General features: G+C 38.7%; 1 protein-coding gene across 9 annotated transcripts in view; it reads right to left on the bottom strand.

The window, feature by feature from the left end:
* The window catches only part of NSD1 (nuclear receptor binding SET domain protein 1), a 156256-nt gene that overhangs the window by 73102 nt on the left and 57957 nt on the right, over nt 1-25197 (bottom strand). For all 9 annotated transcript variants that reach the window (XM_032336894.1, XM_032336899.1, XM_032336895.1 and 6 more), the window contains one exon: nt 12014-12149. In XM_032336894.1, the coding sequence (XP_032192785.1) occupies nt 12014-12149 (136 nt within the window). The remainder of the gene's footprint in view (nt 1-12013; nt 12150-25197) is intronic.

Raw genomic sequence — 25197 nt, forward strand, 5'->3', positions numbered from 1 at the left:
TCTGAAATATATTTTTTAGAGACAAAACAAAAGGACCTAACATGTAATAAAAAATCAGAAGGGCTCCTGATTGATTCAGGTAGAAGAGCATGCACTCTTGATCTTGGCTGGGGTCGTGAGTTCAAGGCTCATAGTGGGTATAAAGATTACTTAAATAAAAATAAAACTTAAAACGAGAAGAAAAAAAAAAAGATCAGAATAGATATTTGAACACCGGTGTTCATACCATTATTATTCAAAACAGCTAAAACATGGAAATAACCCAAATGTCCACTGAAGGATGAACAAAATGTGGTATATACATTCAACAGAGTATTACTGAGACTGAAAATGTATGAAATACTGAAACATGGATGAACTTTTTTTTTTTTTTAACTTTTTTTTTTTTTTAAAGATTTTATTTATTTGACAGAGAGAAATCACAAGTAGATGGAGAGGCAGGCAGAGAGAGAGAGAGAGAGAGGGAAGCAGGCTCCCTGCTGAGCAGAGAGCCCGATGCGGGACTCGATCCCAGGACCCTGAGATCATGACCTGAGCCGAAGGCAGCGGCTTAACCCACTGAGCCACCCAGGCGCCCAGAAACATGGATGAACTTTAAAGACATTATGCTAAGTGAAATAAGCCAGACACAATAAACAAATATTGTATAATTCTACTTATATGATGTACGTAGAATAGTCAAATTCATAGAGAAATAAGTGGAACAGTACTGACCAGGGGCTAATTTTTATCAAATGGGTATGGATTTATACACTGAAAAGTGTAAAAATATGAAAAGGTTCTGGATATGTATAGTGGTAATAATTGCACAACAATGCGAATGTACTTAATACCACTAAACTGTACTCTTAAAAATGGTTAAAATGGGGACACCTGGGTGGCACAGTCAGTTGAGGATCTGACTCTTGGTTTTGGCTGAAGTCATGATCTCAGGATTCTGAGACTGAGCCCCATGTCAGGCTCCAAACTCAGTGCAGAGTTTGCCTGCGGCTCTCTACCTCTACCTCTGCCCCCCAACCCAATAATATTTTTTTAATGGTTAAAATGGTAAATTTGTGGGGTGCCTGGGTAGCTCAGTTGGTCAAGCATCCAGCTCTTGGTATCGGCTCAGGTCATGATCTCGGAATTGTGGAATCTAGCCCCAGGTTGGGCTCTATGCTCAGCATTGAGTCTGCTTGTCCCTCTCCCTCTGCTCCTCCTCTCACCACCACCCACTCTCTCAAATAAATAAATAAATAAATAATTTTTAAGGTGAATAAAAAATAAAATGGAAAACTTGTTGCATATATTTTAGCACAATAGAAAAGAGGTCAAATTAACAAGTATTGGTGAGGACGCAGAGAAATCAGAACCCTCACTTACGCTAGTGGAAATGTGAGCTGGTGTAGCAGCTTTTCTAAGCAGTCCGGCAGTACCTCAAAAAGCTAGAGAGTTAACATGTGAGCCTTGAGCAATTCCACCCCTGGGTATATATGCAAAAGATTTGAAAACATTCTGTCCACACTAAAACTTATAAACAAATACCACAGCAGCACTATTCTGAACAGCCATAAGGTAGAAATAGTCCAAATGTCCACCGACTGATGAATACATAAATAAATGTGGTCTATCCATACAATGGAATACATTTACCATGAAACAGAATGAAATACTCATACATATATAAACTTCAAAAGCATTATGCTAAGTGAAAGAAGCAGTCACAAAGGACCACATAGTATATGATTCCATTTATACGAAATGTCCAGAATGTGCAAATCTATAGAGATAGAAAATGTATTACTTGTTACTTAAGGCAAAGAGGTGTAAAGGGAAAGAAGACTGGGGAGCGGGCAGATAAATGGTATAAGGCTTTTTAGGGGCATGATGAAAATGTCCTAAAATTGACTACTGGTGGTAATTACTCAACTCTGAATATACCAAAAACCATTCACTGAATTGTATACTTTAAAGGGATGAATTTTAAGTTCTGTAAATTATATCTCAAAAAAGTTCTATAGAAAATAAAGGATCTAATGGTATAAGGGCACAAAGAAGGAAGAAAGGGTGACTCCTAAGAATTAGGGGTATATGACTAGGTGGCAGAGATCTATTCACCAAGGCGGGAAATAAAGAAGAAAGTACTGGTCTGAGGAGGAAAATAATTAGGTCAATTTTAAATAAGCTAAACACAAGTGCCTAAAGGACATCCAAGTGAAAGCTTCAAGTACACAGCTGGGCTTGCAGATGTGAACCTTGAGGAAACACTAGTATTGTGTATATAAATTAAGTTTACGGATAACAGTTAAAATTCAGAGTTAATAAGACTGCTATTCAAAAAGAATAGAAAATAGGGGCTCCTGGCTGGCTCAGTTGAAAGGGCATGTAACTTCTGATCAGGGATTGTGACTTTGAGCACCATGGTGGGTACAGATTACTAAAAATAAATAAATAAATAAATGAACTTGAGAGAGAGAAAGAGGGAAGTAAAAATAAAAATAAATAAAACTAAAAATAAAGAATTACCCACATGAATGGCAAAGTAGAAGAGGATCCAGCAAAGGAAAATAAAAAGAACTTTTTTAAAAATAGTGGTTATTTTAAGAAGAGAACACAGAAGTTAAGGATGAGAGAGAAACATTAGGAGGAAAGGGAGGGTTTACCTGCACCAAATGCCCATAAAATTAAAAACTGATACATACTGATTACCAGGTAACTAATGGCCCTGCGTACAGCAAGGTTAGTAGAATAAAAGGAGAGAATGGGTGATTTCAGTGCTTTCAGAAGCTGAGTAGCACACCCAGAAATGGAGAAAGTCCGTGGATCCTGCAAACATGGTTATGAATGGAAGGTGACAGCTGCCACAGACAGAGTCACTGGTAGAGCTTTTTAAACAATAGGTTTATTCAAATATTAGTTCTCTTCAAAGAGCCACAGTAATTCTCTGCTCTAGTAAACCAAGTTAAGAATCTTTTAAAAAACTATTATTAAATAATGTTAAAGTAGAAAACTTTAAAGAATGAGACTAATACTGGAGTTTAGTTTTGTTCCCCTCTGAAATCCCATTTAAAAAAAAAAAAGAACAGTAAAAGCAGTTTTTAAAAAAATAAACACAAAGGGTGCAGCACTGGAAAAAAAAAATCTGGAAAAGTTGAAAGTCAGATGGTAATGAGAGTTAAAAAGAAAATTGAATAATAGACAAGCTCTGAGAAAAGAAGCAATCTGATTTCCCCAATTGCTTTGCAAAGGGTATCCTAGAAGAAGTACGAAAGGTCAGATAGCAAGATTGACTCAGTCTGTTCAAGATGAAGTTAAGAGTATTTCCAGGTCAAGATGAACAACTGGATCAACATTTCTAAAATCTTTTCCCTCCTAATCTCCACTAAAGCTACAATAAGAAGATTTTCAAGTAATAAGCCCATTAATGACAGGGAAAACAAGAAAGGACAAGTAAGTATAAATTATACAGCTGTGCACGTATGTACAGTTCTGCAAGCAGGGAAGCAAATGGATTAGTATAATGGTGACTATCTTAATAGATTTAAGAATGACAAATTTTAAGACTTCAGTGAGTAAAACCAAGAACCACCTGTATCTATACCACATACCATCAAAAGGCCCATTAACTGGCAACACCTGGTACACCTCTGGAGTTTGAGAGGGTAAGACACAGAGAACTGGTTGAAAGGGGTTAAGCAGCCTCCTCCATTCCAAACCACATTGTCAATGCCTCTCCCCTTCTCCCAGTAAAAGACTAGAGCTTTTTCCACCTCTAGTTGGGAGTAAAACAGAAAGTCTCTAGACTAAGCAACATGAGTACAGCAATACCAAAAAAATGAGTGAATCAACTGAATGGTAAAACCACTTAATGGAGCTCCCCAACTGAATACCCAGAATATGAGAAGCTAGAGTCTTATTTTCTGGGTAGAAGACTAGACTCTTCTCTGAGGAACCTCACCAAGCCAAGAAAGAAATGGAGAAGATACTACTGACAAGGGATTGGGAGGGGAAAGGGAATCATCCTACAAGAAAATTATAGGTTGACAAACTCCATCCATTCATAAGTATCCACATGCTCTTTATTCTTTTTTTAATGATTTTATTTATCTGACAGAGAGCACAAATAGGCAGAGCAGCAGAGAGAGAGAGAGAAGCAGGCTCCCCATTGAGCAGGGAGCCCGATGCAGGACTCCATCCCAGGACCCTGGGATCATGACCTGAGCCGAAGGCAGATGCTTAACTGACTGAGCCACCCAGGAACCCCTCCATCTGCTCTCTGATCGAAAACAGAGATGTGAGGAAAACCTCAAACATAAAAAAACAGAGAACAAAGAAAGGTACAAAAAGTAAGGAAAAAAAAAAGAACTTGGAAACATACTATGTACAGAGAAGAAAATTTCACAGAAACTATCATTAACAGCTTTAGAAATGAAAAGAACTGCACTCAGGAAATAAGATGCAGGGAACAAAAAAGGAATCCTTAAATATTAAGAACATAAAAGCAGACATGTAAAACTCAAAAAAGGGTTTGAAGACAAAGCCGAAGAAACTTACTATATAAAGTAGAGCAAAACAAAACTGTCCTCAAAAAAATGAAAAAATTATTAAGTCCAATGCAGGAAAGTCAACATCTGAATAAGAGTTACAGAAGAAAGAATAAACAAAGGGAAGAAAATAATGAAAGAAATGATTCAAGAAAATTGCCCTTGAAAGAAAAACTAAATTTGGAGATCAAAAGGGTCCACCAAGTACCTACCACAAGGGATAACTTATAGCAAGGTATAACCTCGTGAACTACAGGACCAAAGAGAAGAGTCTGCAAGCCATCAGAGATGGACAAAAACACAGTAAAAATACCAGATTCAAAATAATTTGATTTAATAGCAACTCTGGACGTAGAAGATGGAGCAATGCCTTAAAAATTATGAGCAATAATGATTTCCCGGGCTAGTGTTTTATACGAGCCAAACTATCAAACAAGTGTATGAAAAGAATAAAAACATATTCAGATAACGCAAGGTCTCAAAAATTTTGCCTCCATATACCCTTTCTCAGGAAACTACTGAAGGACTTGCTGTATACTCAAAATGAGTGAGTAAACCCAAATCAAGGAAGACGTGGAATTCAACAAGATAAAGCTGAAGAGAATCCCCAAGATAACAGCAATTCACATAGAGAAAGTAACTAGTTCTCGGAAGCTAAGCAGGGTCGGGCCTGGTTAGTACTTGGATGGGAGAAAGTAACTAGTACAGACTGAAGGAATATACACTTGACCCTTGAATAATCCAGTAGCAGCAGGGGGCAGAGGGCTGGTTAGGGGTCCCAACTCTCTGTGCAGTTGAAATCGTCATACAACTTTTGAGTTCCCAAAAACTTAACTACTAACAGCTTATTGCTGACTAGAAGCCTTACTGGTAACATAAACAGATAATGTTTTGTGTATTATATACTATATTTTTACAATAAACTAAGGTAGGGAAAGAAAATGTTATTAAAACAATCATAAGGAAAACACATTATTATTGTTATTAAGAAACTTGTAAGGAGAGACAATACATTACAAAATGTAGCGTATTTACTGAAAAAGAATCTGTGTATAGACTGAGGCACTTAAGTGGCTCAGTAGGTTAAAACCTCTGCCTTCAGCTCAGGTCGTGATCCCAGGGTCCTGAAATCGAACTCCACATCAGGCCTCTCTGTCTATGCCTGCCTCTCTGCCTACTTGTGATTTCTGTCAAATAAATAAATAAAATCTTTAGAGGCGCCTGGGTGGCTCAGTGGGTTAAAGCCTCTGTCTTCGGCTCAGGTCATGATCCCAGGATCCTGGGATCGAGCCCCATGTCAGGCTCTCTGCTCCGCAGGAAGCCTACTTCCTCCCCCCTCTCTCTCTCTGCCTGCCTCTCTGCCTACTTGTGATTTCTCTCTCTCTATCAAATAAATAAAATCTTTTATAAATAAATAAATAAATAAAATCTTTTTAAAAAAAAATTTTATAAAGACCTACACTGCATAATTCAAACCTGTGTTGTTCAAGGGGCAACAGTGTAAGTAAGGCTCTAGGTGAGATTTCCTCAAGATGATGAAAATGACAAATTACCTGGGCACCTGATTGTCTCAGTCAGTTAAACACAGCATTCTTGATGTCAGCTCAGGTAATGATCTCAGTGTTGTGAGATCTGACCCCTGTGTCAGGCTCCACACTGGGCCTGGAGCGTACTTAAGATTCTCTCTCCCCCTATGCCACTACACCCACCCTCTCCCTGCTTTAAAAAAAAAAGAAAATGACAAATTAACAATGCAACAGATCATGTGGAAAAAGTTAAAACTAGGAGAGTTTTACTATGAATTAATAACAAATATATACAATACTAAGAAACCTCTCCTTCACCAACATACACCCGCACACAGAGACAACTGCAGAAAAATCAAAAGGTTCGAAGGACACAGAAAATACTGGACATCACATGGCTAAGCTGTGTACACTGTTAACATGATAACATTACACACTGAATTCCAAGAAAAATTATAATAAAACACGTAAGACAGCAGGATGTCAGAGGTAGGCATGAGGTAAGGCCCAACACAAGGGCTGAAATGACTAATCCACAAGGTCTACAGTGAGAAGTAAAAAGTACTTCAGAAGGATGGAATTTTAAGATAAAGAGGTAGGGGCACCTGGATGGCTCAGTAGGTTAAAGCCTCTGCCTTCAGCTTGGGTCATGTTCCCAGGGTCCTGGGATCAAGCCCCATATCAGGCTCTCCAATCAGCGAGGGACCTGCTTCCCCCTCTCCCTCTGCCTGCCTCTCTGTCTACTTGTGATCTCTGTCTGTCAAATAAATAAATAAATCTTTAAAAAATAGTAATAATAAGATTCAGAGGTAAATATCAAAAGACCCAGCTGACAGAGTTAAAGGTGGTTAGAAAGAGGGGTAGCCATAGAAGACCATTTTCCAAGCAAAGTCTATCAAATTAACCACTTGACTTTTTAAATGATATGCACCTTGTATAATAAAAGTAAATAATGACTTAAAAAGTGATTTTATAGGGGCGCCTGGGTGGCTCAGTGGGTTAAAGCCTCTGCCTTTGGCTCGGGTCATGGTCCCAGGGTCCTGGGATTTGAGCCCCGCATCGGGCTCTCTGCTAATCAGGGAGCCTGCTTCCCTCTGTCTCTCTCTGCCTGCCTTTCTGTCTACTTGTGATCTCTGTCTGTCAAATAAATAAATAAAATCTTTTTTTTTAAAAAGTGATTTTACAAAGACTTGGATTTTCTAACACCATTTGAAATATTAGGCTTGGGGCGCCTGGGTGGCTCAGTGAGTTAAAACCTCTGCCTTCGGCTTGGGTCATGATCCCAGGGTCCTGGGATCGAGCCCCGCATCGGGCTCTCTGCTCAGCAGGGAGCCTGCTTCCCTCTGTCTCTCTCTGCCTGCCTCTCTGCCTACTTGTAATCTCTGTCTGTCAAATGAATAAAATCTTTAAAAAAAAAAAAAAAAAGAAAGAAATATTAGGCTTTGCTAAGAAAACATGGATGATCACAATAATATGAACACTGCAGTATAATTTTTAATTTTTCACTGATATCATCTAATAAATAGTAGTAATTGTTGAGCCTATGTATAATATATATGGGTGTTCATTGTGCTACATTTCAATCTGTCTATAGGTTTGAAATTTTCAAAATGAAAAGTTGGAGGAGAAAATTATAAATGCCCCAGAAAGAGTCAAACATTAATACTGGTCATAGTTCCAGTGTAGTGGGGAACAGGATTACTTTTAACAGCAGTCTATCTAAAATTTCTACTACTGGAAAGTGTCAATGGCAAGACCAGTAATTCCACCAGGTTATGTGCTTTGAAGGAGGTAAGGAGAAAAAGGAGCACATTCGAAGAAAAATGGAGAGTTAACTACTAAGAGATATTAATTAGCCTTTCCAGAACTTGGCTGACTATACCTTGCCATAAGCTATGGGGAAATGAAAACAAAAGTGAAAAAAGGTGAAAGAAAATGGAAAAAGTAGGGGCGCCTGGGTGGCTCAGTGGATTAAGCCGCTGCCTTCGGCTCAGGTCATGATCTCAGTGTCCTGGGATCGAGCCCCGCATCGGGCTCTTTGCTCAGCGGGAGCCTGCTTCTCTCTCTCTCTCTGCCTGACTCTCTGCCTACTTGTGATCTCTCTCTCTGTCAAATAAATAAAATCTTTAAAAAAAAAAAAAAAAAAAAAAGAAAATGGAAAAAGTATTATGAAATAACTAGCTGTAAGGTTAAATAGATCCATTTTACCACGTTTTGTCATTTCTTTAGTAGGAAGCTACATAAATTGACCCTTTCTGGGAAGCTCACTTGAATTTAAAAGTCTTAACCTTTTTATTTTTATTTTTTTTTAAAGATTTTATTTATTTATTTGACAGACAGAAATCACAAGTAGGCAGAGAGGAAAGCAGAGAGAGAGAGAGGAGGAAGCAGGCTCCCCGCTGAGCAGAGAGCCCGATGTGGGACTCGATCCCAGGACCCTGAGATCATGACCTGAGCCGAAGGCAGCGGCTTAACCCACTGAGCCACCCAGGCGCCCCTAAAAGTCTTAACCTTTTTATAGCCTGAAAACAAAATGTGCTATTTTCCAGTCAATAACGGCACTTGCTTTTCGGTGTGTTCACATTCCCAACTCATGAGAAACAGGCCAGACAGGAATCCTCAGGTATACACTACACCAAATCTGCAGTCACTGCACCCTTACCCACCCCTAATGTCAAGGGTGTGCTGCCCCTCCTTCCAATCCAGGCCAATTTCACACTGTGATACCAATCCCATCTAACATCTTCTTTTCCCAGAAATCCTATATCCCTTACTACTCCTGTCTTAGCCCTCTATTTCCAGAACTTTTCTCAACAGCATTACTAACATGATTATCCTCACTTTCAGAAATCCTTCTAGACCCCATATATCTCTCTACCTATAGCATCCCCACTTCTCTGCTTTGTCTCTATTTCCAGTCTAATTCAACTTCAGATACAATCATACCAACAAAAATACCACTGATCTCTACCTCCTTACACCAAAAGGACATTTTATTTGATCACCAGGCAAAGTTCAACCAAATCAATCATATCTCCCTTCTCGAAACATGCCAGTCACCAATACCACACATGCCAAATAATCCTGGTTTCCTTCTTCCATCTCTGATTTTTTCCCAACTCTTTTCCAAACTCAGTATCCTCAACAGACCTCAAATGCTTCCTTCCTCAAAATCACCCTTTTTCTCATTGTATATTTCATCACAAGCCATCTCATCCATGCCTTGCCCATGGCTTCAGTTAATTTCAACAAGCATAGGTCACCTTACAATTACTCATGTTCTAGTGCTCTCACTTAAATGGCAACATTATTTACCTATTGGTGAAGTTAAAAGCTTGGGAGGCGTCCTGACATAGAAACCTCAGGACTTCATTCTCCTTCATTCCTCATTACCCATCCACTACCAAATCATACAGATTTTATCTTTTAAGTTGTTCTTTAGTCTCTATCCACCACACTCACCTCACCATAATCACTGCAATGACCCTTTTTTTTTTTTTTTTGGTTAATATTTTATTTATTTATTTGACAGACAGAGATCACAAGTAGGCAGAGAGGCAGGCAGAGAGAGAGGAGGAAGCAGGCTCCCCGCTGAGCAGAGAGCCCGATGCAGGGCTCGATCCCAGGACCCTGGGATCATGACCTGAGCCGAAAGCAGAGGCTTTAACCCACTGAGCCACCCAGGTGCCCCTGCAATGACCCTTTTAACAATTTCCTCTTACTTAATCACGGCCCCTTCCAATCCATTTTCCATACCATAGTCAGAGAAAACTTTACACAGATCAAATCACATCATCCTCTGCTTTAAGGGAATCACACTGTTCTAAGAATAAAATACAAAATTTTAAATGAAGTCTAAAAAATGCTACACAATCTGACTACTATCTACTTCCCTAGCCTCATATTGTGCCCCCTTCCGTCACTCTATGGGTAGGAGACCTCTCAGAGCCAGAACATATACTACTTTCTGTGCCTGGAACATCTTCTCCTTCTTTCCATAGTTAATTCCTACCCATCCTCTCAACTCTCAGACCAAAGATACTTGACTAACATATCTGCCCCTGAATACCTTCCACCAGAAGTCCAAATTACGTTACCCCGGCTATACCACTGATTAAACACCAATATTATCTTTGGACACACTTTTTAAAGAAATAGTTATCTTTCTGTCTGATTATTTGCTGGAATCTTGTCTCTGGACTCAATAAACCAGGGCAAGCAAAAGTGATGTGTTGCCCATTACTGGATCCTACTACCTAGCATACTACCCATATAATATAGTGAGAAATTGCTGAATAAATGGCATGGACCCAATTAGTGTTCATGAATAGTACATGAGTAAGAAACTTAATAGGAAGGGTAGAGGGGGAGAACTAAAAGAATCTACTTCTACTTGTAGTACTTTAATGTCCCAACATGCCACAAGGATAAAGGTATTATTATTATTATTATTATTTATTTGTTTGACAGATAGCGATCACAGGTAGGCAGAGAGAGAGAGAGAGAGGAGGAGGAAGCAGGGTCCCTGCTGAGCAGAGAGCCCCATGTGGGGCTCGATCCCAGGACCCTGGGACCATGACCTGAGCCGAAGGCAGAGGCTTTAACCCACTGAGCCACCCAGGCGCCCCGTATTATTTTTTTAAGTGAGTTATAAAGGTCTTTAGGTACCTCAATATTCAATATTTGAAATAAAAAATCAAATTTAGCAACCCCACCTCTGACACATGTATATGTGAAAGTTACTCTTTACACCACTGTTGTGTGCACAGAAACACTTTATCTTATGTACGTATGTATATAAATATGTATATAGTGACTACACAACATCAAAAACAACCTGAACACCCATCAGCAGGAAAATGGTTATATAAAGTATAAAATAATCAAAAAAGTGGAAAACTATGCATCTGTAAAAAAGAGAGGGAGGAGAGAGAGAAACAAAAAGGAAGTCTTCAATGCACTACATGGAAAACCTCTAAGAACTGAAAAAAGCAAATGTAGAACATATGAAAAAATATGCTACTTCTGTGTTAAAATAGACAGATGAGACTATATACTTGGATTTACATAAAAATACTCTAGAAACAAACTACAACTGGTTACTGTTTGAAAAGAAGGGCAAAGAATGGGACAGATCAGACAAAAAGACGAGGTGAGCTGATTTCTTAAATATTATGACTATATGACCTATTCAAAAACTAGAATATACATATTAAATCACAAAAACATCTTAAGAGAAAAAAGGTGGCTCAAGATGAAGTTTTAGTCTCTAGCTTACAGCATTTTAAGGATACCTGAGAGTCAAAGAGAACCAAGTAAGACACAAACTACAGTTATTAAAGGGAATGTTCTAAATCAAGATTTTACAATTCAAACTTCAAATGATTCTTTACAATTGTTTCAGCTTTAAAACTTAACAGCAATGATATAAACCTGAAGGCTGAGGTAGAAAAACCTAAATATACTGGAAAGGGATTGTAAACAATGTAAACTTTAATGTTAATAACAATAACAATGTTAATAAACCTAACATTTCCTAGCATCTAAACAGAATGAGAATTTTTTTTTTTAAGATTTTTATTTATTTATTTGACAGAGAGAGATCACAAGTAGGCAGAGAGGCAGGCAGAGAGAGAGAGAGAGAGAGAGAGAGAGAAGCAGGCTCCCCACCGAGCAGAGAGCCCGACGTGGGACTCGATCCCAGGACCCTGAGATCATGACCTGAGCCGAAGGCAGCGGCTTAACCCACTGAGCCACCCAGGCGCCCCCAGAATGAGAATTTTTAAATCATAAAAACTTTTTTAAAAATTCAAAAAGATATATTAATAACAATTCATTCACCAAATGCTCAAAGGTGAAAATGCATTACTACTAAAGGCAACAAAAATTAGGTTACACTAAAGGCAACTACAAATTTTTTACTTCATACTGTATTTTATCATGTATAATCAATACTAGTATTACCTTTCATTTTTGAATGTGTGTTAATCAACGGATCAGAACAAATCCTGCAGGGCCACCATGGACGTCTCTTGAATTTTGCCCAGATGAGATCTCCAACTTCATACTTCAGAGGCGTAGACTTTTTCTTGGGTTGACACTTTAGACAGACAAAACATAGGGCCATCAATAAGATTCAAAACCTTTTGAAACAGTGTACCATTTTCCTATTAGCCTTCTGGGAAAGCAGAATTCTATAAAAATCTAGATGAAAACACTCCAGACTAACAATTACAAAGCAAGTACAATTAAATCATTTTGTCTTAATGTTCCTAACACAGCCCTATACAAAGTAGTAGCTCTCAATTTATAGTTCTTTTATATAAGTAATCTACTAGCATTCATGGAGAAAATTAGTTATTTTCATTAATAAAAAAGCTAATAACTGAAAAAGGAAATAGAATCATCCCTAGGAAAGCATACCTTTGCCCTAGTCCTTAGATTACAACACAACATGGTGCAGGAGGAAATTATAAAAAGAATTTATGAATTTATGAACAAAGTCAAAAGTTTATGTTCCCAATATAATGTGTTGATTGTATCTCAATAAAATTGGGTAGAGGGTGCAGGGAGACTGTGGTCCCTTCTGCAGCTGATAATCTTCAGCGTTCTCAAATAAACATAGACATTCCTATTAATTAAGTAACAGTAATAGCTCTAATGAAATAATCCTGAAAGCCACAGGCTAGACCCTACCAATGTCAATGCATGTGACCTGGACTTCTTCCAGGGCCTACAGAAGAGTGAGTATACTGGACAATTCCAAGGAACACCATTCATGCATAGTAAGTTCAATATGAATCAAGCTCCTTTGACTTCGGTAACACAGAGACTTTGGCTGCATCTTTTCTTCAAAATCAATATCCCTAATTGATCTGCAATCCAACATCCTCCATCTCCACTCTAAACCCATGGTCATGCCTTTAACACACCATAAGAACTGCTTATCTTTAAAAAATCTTGAAAAAAGAAAGACAACACTACTTTTGCCTGTTACCAGTTTGTAAAACATCAAGAAACAAGACTTCAAAGCTAGTTAGTTGGCGCTTTGAAACTTTAAAACCAAGATACAGAGGCACCTGGGTGGCTCTGTCATTGGGCATCTGCCTTCAGCTCAGGTCAGGATCAGCTCAGGTCATGATCCCAAAGTCCTGGGATCCAGCCCGGGCTCTCCGCTCAGCAGGGAGCCTGCTTCCTCCTCTCTCTCTCTCTCTGCCTGCCTCTCTGCCTACCTGTGATCTCCCTCTCTGTCAAATAATAAATAAAATCTAAAATAATAATAATAGTAAGAAAATCAAGATACAAAGAATGGGAAAACAGATTTTTTTTAATTTTATTATTTGTCAGAGGGAGAGAGAGCACGAGCAAGAGCTGGAGACAGGGGGAGAACCAGACTCCCTGCTAAGCAAGAAGACGGACTCAGGACTCAATCCCAGGACCATGGGATCATGGCAGACACTTAACCAACTAGGCCACCCAGGCACCTAAAACTAATTTTTTATTTGCCTGTACTGAAAACGACAATTTGAGTAGGTTCCCATAAATTTCTGATACAATTTATAACCATTTAATTTATTTGGCAATCATTGGTATTGGGTTATTTATTCAAGTCTTAAATTACTTGAAACATATTAACAGTTACTTGATGTTTGCTATGTGCTAGACACTGTTCCGTTTTTAGTCCTCTTAAGGTAGATACTATATTATTACTTATTTTACTGTATATTTAAGGTCATATAGTATTTAACAAGTTGGCAGAGCCAGGAGTCAAATCTGGACAAACTCTCACCACTGCCTAATCATCCAGTAACAATAAACCCCCATGACTGTTACATGCTTTATGACAAGTTAAGCCATAATCAATCTATGACATGATACTGGTTCAGTCTTTCCTCATATTACTCCAACAAAAGGATTAAACTATATCATCAGAATGTATAGCCATAAAACACATGCTTTCAGGGTCAACTATATTTCAATTAAATTTTTTCAAAAAACATACTTTCAGTAGATAGCAAGGAAGGAACATGAGTAAGTAGTCTAATTCTTAAAAAAAATGAGAAGTAAAGTCAGAAGCTGAATCACTCAACTAGACAAAGCATCCATGAGTTCTGTTTTCTTTTTTTTTTTTTTAAAGATTTTTATTTATTCATTCGACAGAGAGAGATCACAAGTAGGCAAAGAGGCAGACAGAGAGAGAGAGAGAGGAGGAAGCAGGCTCTCCATTGAGCAGAGAGCCCGATGTGGGACTCGATCCCAGAACCCTGAGATCATGACCTGAGCCGAAGGCAGAGGCTTAACCCACTGAGCCACCCAGGTGCCCCCATGAGTTCTGTTTTCTGACTCCATCACAAATTATGTCATCTTAAATAAGTCACTTAATGCAGACTCAGTTTCCTAAGCCATAGAATCAGGAAAGAAACATTTGTTGTGGGGCGCCTGGGTGGCTCAGTGGGTTAAAGCCTCTGCCTTTGGCCGAGGTCATGGTCCCATGGTGCTGGGATCAAGCCCCGCACTGGGCTCTCCGCTTGGCAGGGAGCCTGCTTCCCTTCCCCTCTCTCTCTGCCTGCCTCTCTGCCTACTTGTAATCTCTGTCTGTCAAACAAATAAATAAAATCTTAAAAAAAAAAAAATTCTTAAAAAAAGAAACATTTGTTCTCCCATGAACCATCAAAATGAAAATAATTCTATTCCCAATATTGCAACCCAAAGAAAATAATCCAAATAAGTAGAATTACAGAAAAATACGTCAAGCAGTTATTTATGACAACAAAAACTTAACATCCAAAAAGAGACCTGTTAAACGAATTATGCTGACAACTCAATGAAATATGCAAACTGCAGATGAAATTATGGAATACTGAAAATGTAATACACACCCACACAGACAATATACCAACCATTTAGAAACTATGCTGAAAATGAAATGATTTAAAAAAATAGTCGGACACGCCTGGATGGCTCAGTCAGTTAAGCATGCCACTCTTGATTTTGGCTCAGGTCATCACCTCAGGGCTATGGGATCAAGCCCCCAGTTAAGCCCCAATTCGGACCCTGCGCTCCAAAAGAACTCTGCTTGAGATTCTGTCTGTCTCCCCTGCCCCTCCCCTGTTCCCATGCTATCTCTCAAATAAAAAAATAAAAATCTTTAATATATGTGCGTGTGTGTGTGTGTGTACATATTTAGACACCCAGGTGGCTCAGTTGGTTAAGCATCTGCCTTCAGCTCAGGTCATGATCCCAGGGTACTGGGATCAAGTCCCACATCAGGCTCCCTGCTCAATGAGTAGCCTGCTTCTCCTTCTGCCTGCCAACCCCTTGTGCCCTCGCATGCTCTCTGACAAATAAGTAAAATCTTTTTAAAAAAATGATATACATATATATGTATGTGTGAATATACATATAATTTTGTTATAATACAGTTACTAGGAAATGAGACAGAATGTAACTTATGTTAATATATAATATACATATGTTATATAACATATGAGATAGATAAAACAAAGTCAATGAGAAACATGAGTAAAAAAGTTTCATTAAACTGATGGTATTGTGGATAAAGATTTTCACAAACTTGACACATTTATTATCTCCACCCCCCCTTTTTTTTTAAGATTTTATTTTTATGTAATCTCTACACCTAATATGGGGCTCAAACTTACAACCCCAAGATCAAGTTCCATGCTCTAATGACTGAGCGAGGCAGGTACCCTTCTCCAGGCTGTCTTGACTGATTAACCATCATGACCAAATAATACAATATATGCAAACCCACTGGAAAATAATGTCTACACAAATACATATTGTTAGTACACTAATGGACAAAAACAAATTCAACTGACTTTAACACATAAAAAATTAGACATAGGTAGGAATTCCAGATCAAAGACAGGCCTCCAATTATGAAGTAGAGAAAATAAGGACAAGAAAAAAAATTCTTTTTAAATATGACTCTGCTCTTCAGAAGAGCTTATATATTTCACCTTGGAATGAAAGATACCCAAATACATCAAACTGTTAAACCCATAATTCGGGGCGCCTGGGTGGCTCAGTGAAAGCCTCTGCCTTCGGCTCGGGTCATGATCCCGGGATCGTGGGATCGAGCCCTGCATCGGGCTCTCTGCTCCGCAGGGAGCCTGCTTCCTCCTCTTTCTCTGCCTGCTTGTGATCTGTCTGTCAAATAAATAAAATCTTTTAAATAAATAAAAATTTAAAAATTAAAAAAAAAAACAAACATGAATCAAGTGCATACAAGCTTACTAAACAACCACAACAGAACGCTCAGTAAGAGACACAAAGATGAATTCCTGATCCCAAGATACTTGAAGAATATCAGGAAAATCAAAAGCGAAGAAATGTCACCTAAGCTTAGACTGGAAGGATAGGCATAATTTCAGAATGATTTTTCCTAATATCTCTGTATGTCCATTGGAAGACATAATGGTGCCAAGCCTTTTTATATACACTATTGAGCTGAATCGTGCTCACCCAAAAGTATACTTCACAATACCTGTAAATGAGACCTCATTTGGAAATTAGGTCCTCATCAAAATGAGATCAATTAGGATGGGTTCCTAATCCAAGAGAAATGTGTCCTTATAAAAAGGGAAAAATTTGGAAGCAGAGAGACAGACATACATAGAGGGAAAAGGATGAAGACAACAAGGAAAACGTCTTCTGCCAACCATGGAACTCCTGAGGCAACTAGACATTAGGAGAGGTATGGAACATATTCTCACAAGCCCGAAGAAAAAAAAACACCTTGACACTGCACTTCTAGTCTCCAAAACTGTAATACTATTAAATTTCTTTTGTTTAAGCCACCCATTTTGTGGCACTTTATTATGGCACCCCAGAAAACCTAATTACATAATCTTGCTTAATTCTCACATTATGACATGGTAGTATCTCCATTTTGCAGATGGATAAACTGAGGATCAAAAAGGTTAAATCACAGTAAGAAAGGCTAAGACTTAAACCTGATTAATTCTAAAGACCATTTTTTTTAATGTAACATCTTCCCTTCAATTTTAACTGAATAAATATAGCCAGATTTTGTTTTCAAAGTGTTTAAAAGCAAATCTAAGAACTAACTAGGCTCAAAATCTCCACTGCCATCCTTTCATTGACACTAACATGTCATTTTAACAATAAACTTTCCTATATAAGCTTGTCCCTACTATTTTTAAGGGACTTGATACATCTCCTTCAATCACAATCAAGAAGTAGCTCTTGAGGGCGCCTGGGTGGCTCAGTGGTTAGGCCGCTGCCTTCGGCTCAGGTCATGATCTCAGGGTCCTGGGATCGAGTCCCGCATCGGGCTCTCTGCTCAGCAGGGAGCCTGCTTCCTCCTCTCTCTCTCTCTGCCTGCCTCTCTGCCTACTTGTGATTTCTCTCTCTGTCAGATAAATAAATAAAAATCTTTAAAAAAATAATAAAAAAAAAAAAAAAAAAAAGAAGTAGCTCTTGAGCCAAAAGCTATGATTAACAGACACTTTAGATCTCCAAGCACTTCCACTAATGGAATTTCCATCAAAGGTACAAACCAGACTATACTGCATTTCTAAGATAAAGTAAGATCAGTGATCCAGGTATGTTCCTGGGATGTACGGGATAAAACTTAAATTGTGTTCTATTTTAACATTAATTGAACTGATAATCCTTGGACACCAATAACCTTCACATACATATCCAAAATTTAAGAGTTGAGTCAAAATCAGCTAACTCATAGAACAACAGTTTATCTTTTTTTTTTTAATTTTAAATTTTATTCTGGTAAGGATATGTAACAGATCTATCTTCTTAACAAATTTTAAGAGTACAATACATGGATGTCTACATGTGTAACAGACAGTATCTTCTAAAACAACTTCTTTAAGAATGTACAGTGATATAGAACTGGAGATAAAGATCTAGGGATGTTATCACAGAACTTAGACTTTAGGACTTAGTTCTCGTTTTCAGGTTTTTTTTTTCCGGGGGGGGGGGGGGGGGGGGGGCGGGCAGCGCACACAATTCACGCAAGATGGGGGTAAGGAGTGGGTAGGAGATGGAGAGATGGAGGGGGAGAGAGGGAGTCCAGGCTTCATGCCTAATACTTAGCCCAGTACATGGCAAAGAGTATGTGCTCAATAATTACTGTCTGATTCCACAAACTGACTAAAATGCTATACCGTATTACTAAAAAAACACTTAAGCATGTATTTCAAGTTAATTACAAGGGGAGTCCTTACAAATATTCCCTATAAGAAATAATACCGGGCGCCTGGGTGGCTCAGTGGGTTAAGCCGCTGCCTTCGGCTCAGGTCATGATCTCAGGGTCCTGGGATCAAGGCCCGCATCAGGCTCTCTGCTCAGCGGGAAGCCTGCTTCCTCCTCTCTCTCTGCCTGCCTCTCTGCCTGCTTGTGATCTCTGTCTGTCAAATAAATAAATAAAATCTTTAAAAAAAGAAAATAAAAGAAATAATACTAAGTTCTTCAGCTTTAGCTAAAGGACAATGGACATAGCTCAAATGTACACAAATAAAGAACATGGTAGAGGTAACAAAAGAGGTAAATACAAAAGACAGTAAAATGTATTTTTGTTTACAACACTTTTCTCACATCTGACTTAAAAGCTGTGTAAAACAAGAATTGTAAGTCTGTGTGGATGGGCATGCATTATATATAAAAATGTATTTGTATCACAATAAGATGACAGTGGAGGGCGCCTGGATGGCTCAGCGGGTTAAGCCGCTGCCTTCGGCTCAGGTCATGACCTCAGGGTCCTGGGATCGAGTCCCATATTGGGCTCTCTGCTCAGCAGGGAGCCTGCTTCCCTCTCTCTCTCTCTCTGCCTGCCCCTCTCTCTGTCAAATAAATAAATAAAATCTTTAAAAAAAAAAAAAAAAGATGACAATGGAGATGAGAAGGACAAATCAATTAAGAAGCAAAGTTTTACTACTACTATTAAAATTAACTTGAGGGGCACCTGGGTGGCTCATTGGGTTAAGCCTCTGCCTTCTGCTCAGGTCATGATCTCAAGGTCCTGGGATCAAGCTCCACAGCAGGCTCTCTGCTCGGCAGGGAGCCTGCTTCCCCTCCTCTCTCTGCCTGCCTCTCTGCCTACTTGTGATCTCTCTGTCAAATAAGTAAATAAAAATCTTTTTAAAAAATTAACTTGATATTAATATAAACCATACTGTAATAAACAGATGACAAGGAAATTAAAATATAACACTAGGAAAAATAAAAAATGAAAAAAAATATTACACTAGGAATTACCTATTTAACATAAAAGGTAGTAACAGGATCAGAAGAACAAAAACATAAAAAATAGTAAAATGGAAGACATTAATCCTGCCTTATCACTCGTTGGATGAAATGTATATGTATTTAAAACTACAATTTAAAGACATAAATTGGCAAAATGGATAAAAAATATGATTCAACTGTATGATATCTACAAGACGACACTTTGTACCAAATTCAAGTAAGGAGAGGAAAGAGGAGTTGGGCAGTGCCTGCGTGGCTCAGCCAGCTGAGCAACTAACTCCTGATTTCAACTCCAGTCATATCTCAGGGTCCTGAGATCAAGCCCAGAGTCAGGCAGGCTCCCTGCCCAGTGGGGAGTTTGTTTGAGATTCTCTCTTCCTCTCCCTCTACCTCTCCCCCTGTTAATGTATGAGCTATCACTCTCCCTCTGCCTCTCTCTCAAATAAATAAAAAATAAGGAAATATTTTTTTAAAAAGGGAGTCGAAAGCAAAAGGTTGGAAAAGAAATAACATGCCAACAGTAACAGTGGGGTGGCTTCTTCTTTACATTAACACACAAAATATACTTAAAGGAAAAATGGTTACTAGAGATAAAAAACTCTAAGTTCATAATGATAAAAACATCAATCTAAGGAGAAGATGTAACACTTAGAAACACCATGCATCAAACCAGACTCTCAAATTCATGAAGCAATAACAGAAATAAAGGTAAGAAAGAGAAACAGTAACAGAGAGGTCAAACCCACTTGCAGCAATGGCGAGAACTAGACAATCCATAAAGACACAAAAGCCTTGAATCGCACTGTAAACCAACTAGACCTAACAGGCATCTGAAAAACACTCAAAAAACCAGTCTTTCTAAGTGCACATGAACATTTTCAAAGACAGACCATGTGTTAGGTCACAAAAATAAAATTAGAAGAACTGAAATACAGAATATATTTTCTAACCACAATGGGATGAAATTAAGAAAATCAAAAAGTCAAGGAAAACTAAAAAATTAAACAACACACTACTAAATAACCAGTTAAGTCAAAGAACATACATGGTCAAAAAAGACTTTGAATGAAAATGAACACAAGGGGTGCCTGGGTGGTTCAGTGGTTAAAGCCTCTGCCTTCAGCTCAGGTCATGATCTCAGGGTCCTGGGATCTAGCTGACCTTGGGCTCTCTGCTCAGCAGGGAGCCTGCTTCCTCCTCTGTCTGCCTGCCTCTCTGCCTACTTGTGGTCTCTGTCAAATAAATAAATAAATAAAAGTCTTTTTTTAAAAAGAAAGAAAGAAAGAAAGAAGAGAAAATGAACACAAAATATACCACAACTTAAAAGATGCAGCAAAAGCAATTCTTAGAGAGATACTTACAGCTGTGAACATGTAGATTTCTTAAAAATCTCTCATGTGCCCTAAACTTTCACCTTAATAAGCTAGAAAAGGAACAGATGATTACATCTAAAACAAGCAGAAATAATAAAGATTTAAAGGGAAAAATTATAAACCTTTTTTTAAAAGATTTATTTATTTGAGAGACAACAAGAGAGAGCACAGGAGCAGGGACAGAGGGAGAAACAGAACCCTTTGCCAAGGAGGGAGCCCAATGCAGGGCTTGATCCCAGCACCCTGGGATCAGGACCTGAGCCAAATGCAGATGCCCAACTGACTGAGCCCCCAGGCACCCCTAGAGGGAAAAGTAATACAGAATCAATAGTTTAAAAAAAGGGGGGAGGGACAAAACCAAAAGTCGGTTCTTCAAAAAGATCAACACAACTGATAAATCTTGAGCTACACGTACTAAAGATGACTCAGGGTGCCTGGGTGGCTCAGCTGATTAAGCAACTGCCTTCGACTCAGGTCATGATCCTGGAGTTCTGGGATCGAGTCTCAAATCAGACTCCCTGCTCTGCACGGAGTCGGCTTCTCCTGCTGACCTCTCTTTCCTCTCATGCTCTCTCTCATTCTAATAAATAAATAAAATCTTTAAAAAAAAAAAAGGACTCAAATTACTAAAATCAGAAATAAAAGTGTAGGGACGCCTGGGTGGCTCAGTTGGTTAAGCAGCTGCCTTCAGCTCAGGTCATGATCCCGGCGTCCTGGGATCGAGTCCCACATCGGACTCCTTGCTCTGCAAGGAGCCTGCTTCTCCCTCTGCCTCTGCCTGCAATTCTGTCTGCCTGTGCTTGCTCTCCCCCCCACCCCGATAAATAAATAAAATCTTTAAAAAAAGAAGAAAGAAAAGTGCAGACATCAGTACCAATTCTACACAACAAAAAGGATTATGAGAAAGCAGTATGAACAACTGTACACCTACATACTGGATAACCTAGAGGAAACAGACCAAAGCCTAGAAACACAAACTACCAAAACCAAATGACACAGAAACAGAATATTTGAATAAACCTGTAACAGTAAGGAGACTGACTAATGAGTAACCAAAATGTCCGAACAAAGAAAAGCCCTGGACCTAACAGCTTCACTGGGAAGTTGTATCAAACATTTAAATAAGAACAAACATCCATCCTCAAACTTTTCCAAAAAACTAAATAGTGAAGAACACTCCCTAATTCACTGAGGCCAGCATTACTCTGATACCAAAGCCAGATGAAGACATCACAAGAGAAAGAAAAGTACAGACCAATATCCTTTACATATACTGATGGGAAAATCTTCAACAAAATATTAGCAAAACAACTGAAGAGTAAAAAAACATAATACAAAATCAAGTAATTGTTTTTTTAAAGATTATTTATTTTGAGAGAGAGAGAGAAGGCATGAGAGAGGTAGGAGGAGGGGGAGAGAGAATCCTAAGCAGACTCTGTGGGGGCTTAACCAACTGTACCACCCAGGCACCCCTGAAATCATTATTTTGTATACCTAAATCTAACATAATCTTACAGGTCAATTATATGCCATTTAAAAAACAAATGGTTGGGACACCTGGGTGGCTCAGCTGGTTAAGCCGCTGCCTTCAGCTCAGGTCATGATTCCAAGGTTCTGGGATCAAGTCCCGCATCGGGCTCCTTGCTCAGCGGGGAGCCTGTTTCTCTCGCTGCCTGTGCCTGCCTCTCTGCCTGCTTGTGTATACTCTCTCTCTCTCTATCTCTGGCAAATAAATAAAATCTTTAAAAAAAAAAAAAAAAAAGGTTAACTATAATGGAATCAAATTAATGAAAACAACAAAAACCATACACCATGGCCAAATGCAATTTATTCCTAGAAGACAAAGACTGTTCAACATATAAAATCAATCAATTTAATATACCACTCTAACAGAATGGATAAAAATCATATGATCATCACCACTGATGCAGAAAAAGTATTAACAAAATTCAATACTCATTTGTGGGGAAAAAAAAAAGCAACACTCAAAAACAAACTAGGAATAGGAAACTCCACATAATAAAAGCCATTTATGAAAAACCCACAGAGAACATCATGATTAACAGTCTAAGACTGAAAGCTTTCCCTCTTAGATAAAGAAAAAAGAAAGGGTGCCTACTTTCTCTACTTCTATTCAACAAAGTACTGGAAGCTCTAGTCAGAGCAATTAGGTGAGAAAAATAAATAAGATACAATCATAGGCGAAATGAATAGGTAAAATTATCCCTTCGTAGATCTTACATGTAGAAACCATAAAGATCCCGGGGCCCCTGGGTGGCTCAGTCATTAAGAATCTGCCTTTGGCTTAGGTCATGATCCCAGGGTCGTTGGACAGAGCCCCGAATCAGGCTTACTGCTCTGCAAGAAGCCTGCTTCTCCCTCTCTCACTCCCCCGGCTTGTGTTCCCTCTCTCGTTGTGTCTCTCTGTCAAATATGTCAATAAAATCTCTAAAAAAAAGAAAAAAACCCACAAAAAATTTTTGAACTAATAAATGAATTCAGCAAAGTAGGAAGATACAAGGTCAACATACAAAAATCAGCTGAAGTTCTACACATTAATTATGAACAATCTGGGGTGCCTGGGTGGCTCAGTCAGCTAAGCATCTGCCCTCAGCTCAGGTCATGATCCCAGCCAGGGTCCTGGGATCGAGGGTCAGCCTCCCTCTGCTACTCCTGCTCAGGCTCTCTTTTTCTCAAATCAATCTATCAATCTTTTTAGAAAATGAACAATCCAAAAAGGAAATGAAATATTCTATTTACAAGAGCATCAAAAAGAATAAAATATTTAATAATTGACCAAGGAAGTAAAAGACTTGTACAATAAAAACTACAAAATGTTGCTGAAAGATATTAAAGAAAACAAATACATGGAAATACTTTCCTTGTTTATGGGTTGGAAGACTTGATATTATTAAGATGTTATCGCTACTCAAAGCAATCTACAGATTCAGTGCAATCCCTATAATAAACAGAATGACATTATTTGCAGAAATGGAAAGTCTCCTAAAATGTGTATGAAATCCAAGGGACCCGGAATAGACAAAGCAATACCAACAAGAAGAAAAGAGCTAGATACTTCCTGATTTCAAAACTCACAACATGGGGCGCCTGGGTGGCTCAATGTTTGGTTAAAGCCTCTGCCTTTGGCTCCGGTCAGGATCCCAGGGTCCTGGGATTGAGCCCCACATTGGGCTCTCTGCTCGGCAGGGAGCCTGCTTCCTCCTCTCTCTCTCTCTGCCTGCCTCTCTGCCTACTTGTGATCTCTGTCTGTCAAATAAATAAATAAAATCTTCAAAAAAAAAAAAAAGAAAGAAAGAAAGAAAGAAAACACTCCTTTAAAAAAAAAAAAAAAAAACTCGCAACAAAGCAACATTAATCAAAACACCCAGGGTGCTTGGCTGGCTAAACTAGTTCAGCTTAAGAGTCTTGACCTTAGGTTCCTGAGTTCAAGCCCAACATTTGGCATGGAGCCTATTTAAAAAACAACAGAACATCGTGTTATTACTACAGCAAAGATAAACCAACAGAACAGAACAAAGAGCCAGAAATAAATCCTTATATATATGATCAAATGGCTTTGACAAGGGTACTAAAAGACCATTCGATAGAGAAAAGACAATCTTTTCAACAAACTGTAGTATTACATGTAATATAATAAACTATACCCTTACCTAAAACCATATACAAAAATTAACTCAAAAGAGAGCAAAGAGGCGCACCTGGGTGATTAAGTCAGTTAAGCATCTGCTTTCAGCTCAGGTCATGATTCCAGGGGTGTGGGATAGAGCCCCACACCAGGCTTCCTGCTCAAGGTTGGGCGGAGTCTACTTCTCCCTCTCCCTCTACCCCCTGCTCATGCTCTCTAAAAAATGAACAAAATCGGGGCGCCTGGGTGGCTCAGTGGGTTAAAGCCTCTGCCTTCGGCTCAGGTCATGATCCCAGGGTCCTGGGATCCAGCTCCGCATCGGGCTCTCTGCTCGCTGGGGAGCCTGCTTCCTCCTCTCTCTCTGCCTGCCTCTCTGCCTACTTGTGATCTCTCTGTCAAGTAGATAAATAAAATCTTTAAAAAAAAAAAAAATAAATAAAATAAAAAATGAATAAAATCTTAAAAAAAAAAAAAGACCTATTAGCTAATCTAATCTAGAATTCTGTATTCAACAAAATTATCTTTCAAGTAAGAAAATTTTAATTAGATTCCAATGAAATTTGCTGATGGACTGGACATGGATGTTACAGAAAGAGAGAATTCAAGGATCACTCTAAGTGTGTCAGTCTTAAATATAGATAGGAAAGATGGAGGTGCCATTTATTAAAACTGAGAAAATGAGAGGAGAATCAAGTTTGGGGAAGAAACAGCTAAAATTTGGTTTTGAACAAAACTCCATTTCACAACCTAGTGAAAAATGCCCCAAAAGTCACCATTGGGGCACCTGGGTGGCTCAGTCAGTTAAGCATCTGACTCTTGGTTTGGGCTCAGGTCATGGTCTCATGTGTCCTGAAACTGAGCCCTGAATCAAGCTC

Source organism: Mustela erminea, chromosome 3 (genome assembly GCF_009829155.1).
Source record: "Mustela erminea isolate mMusErm1 chromosome 3, mMusErm1.Pri, whole genome shotgun sequence".
NCBI lineage: Eukaryota > Metazoa > Chordata > Mammalia > Carnivora > Mustelidae > Mustela > Mustela erminea.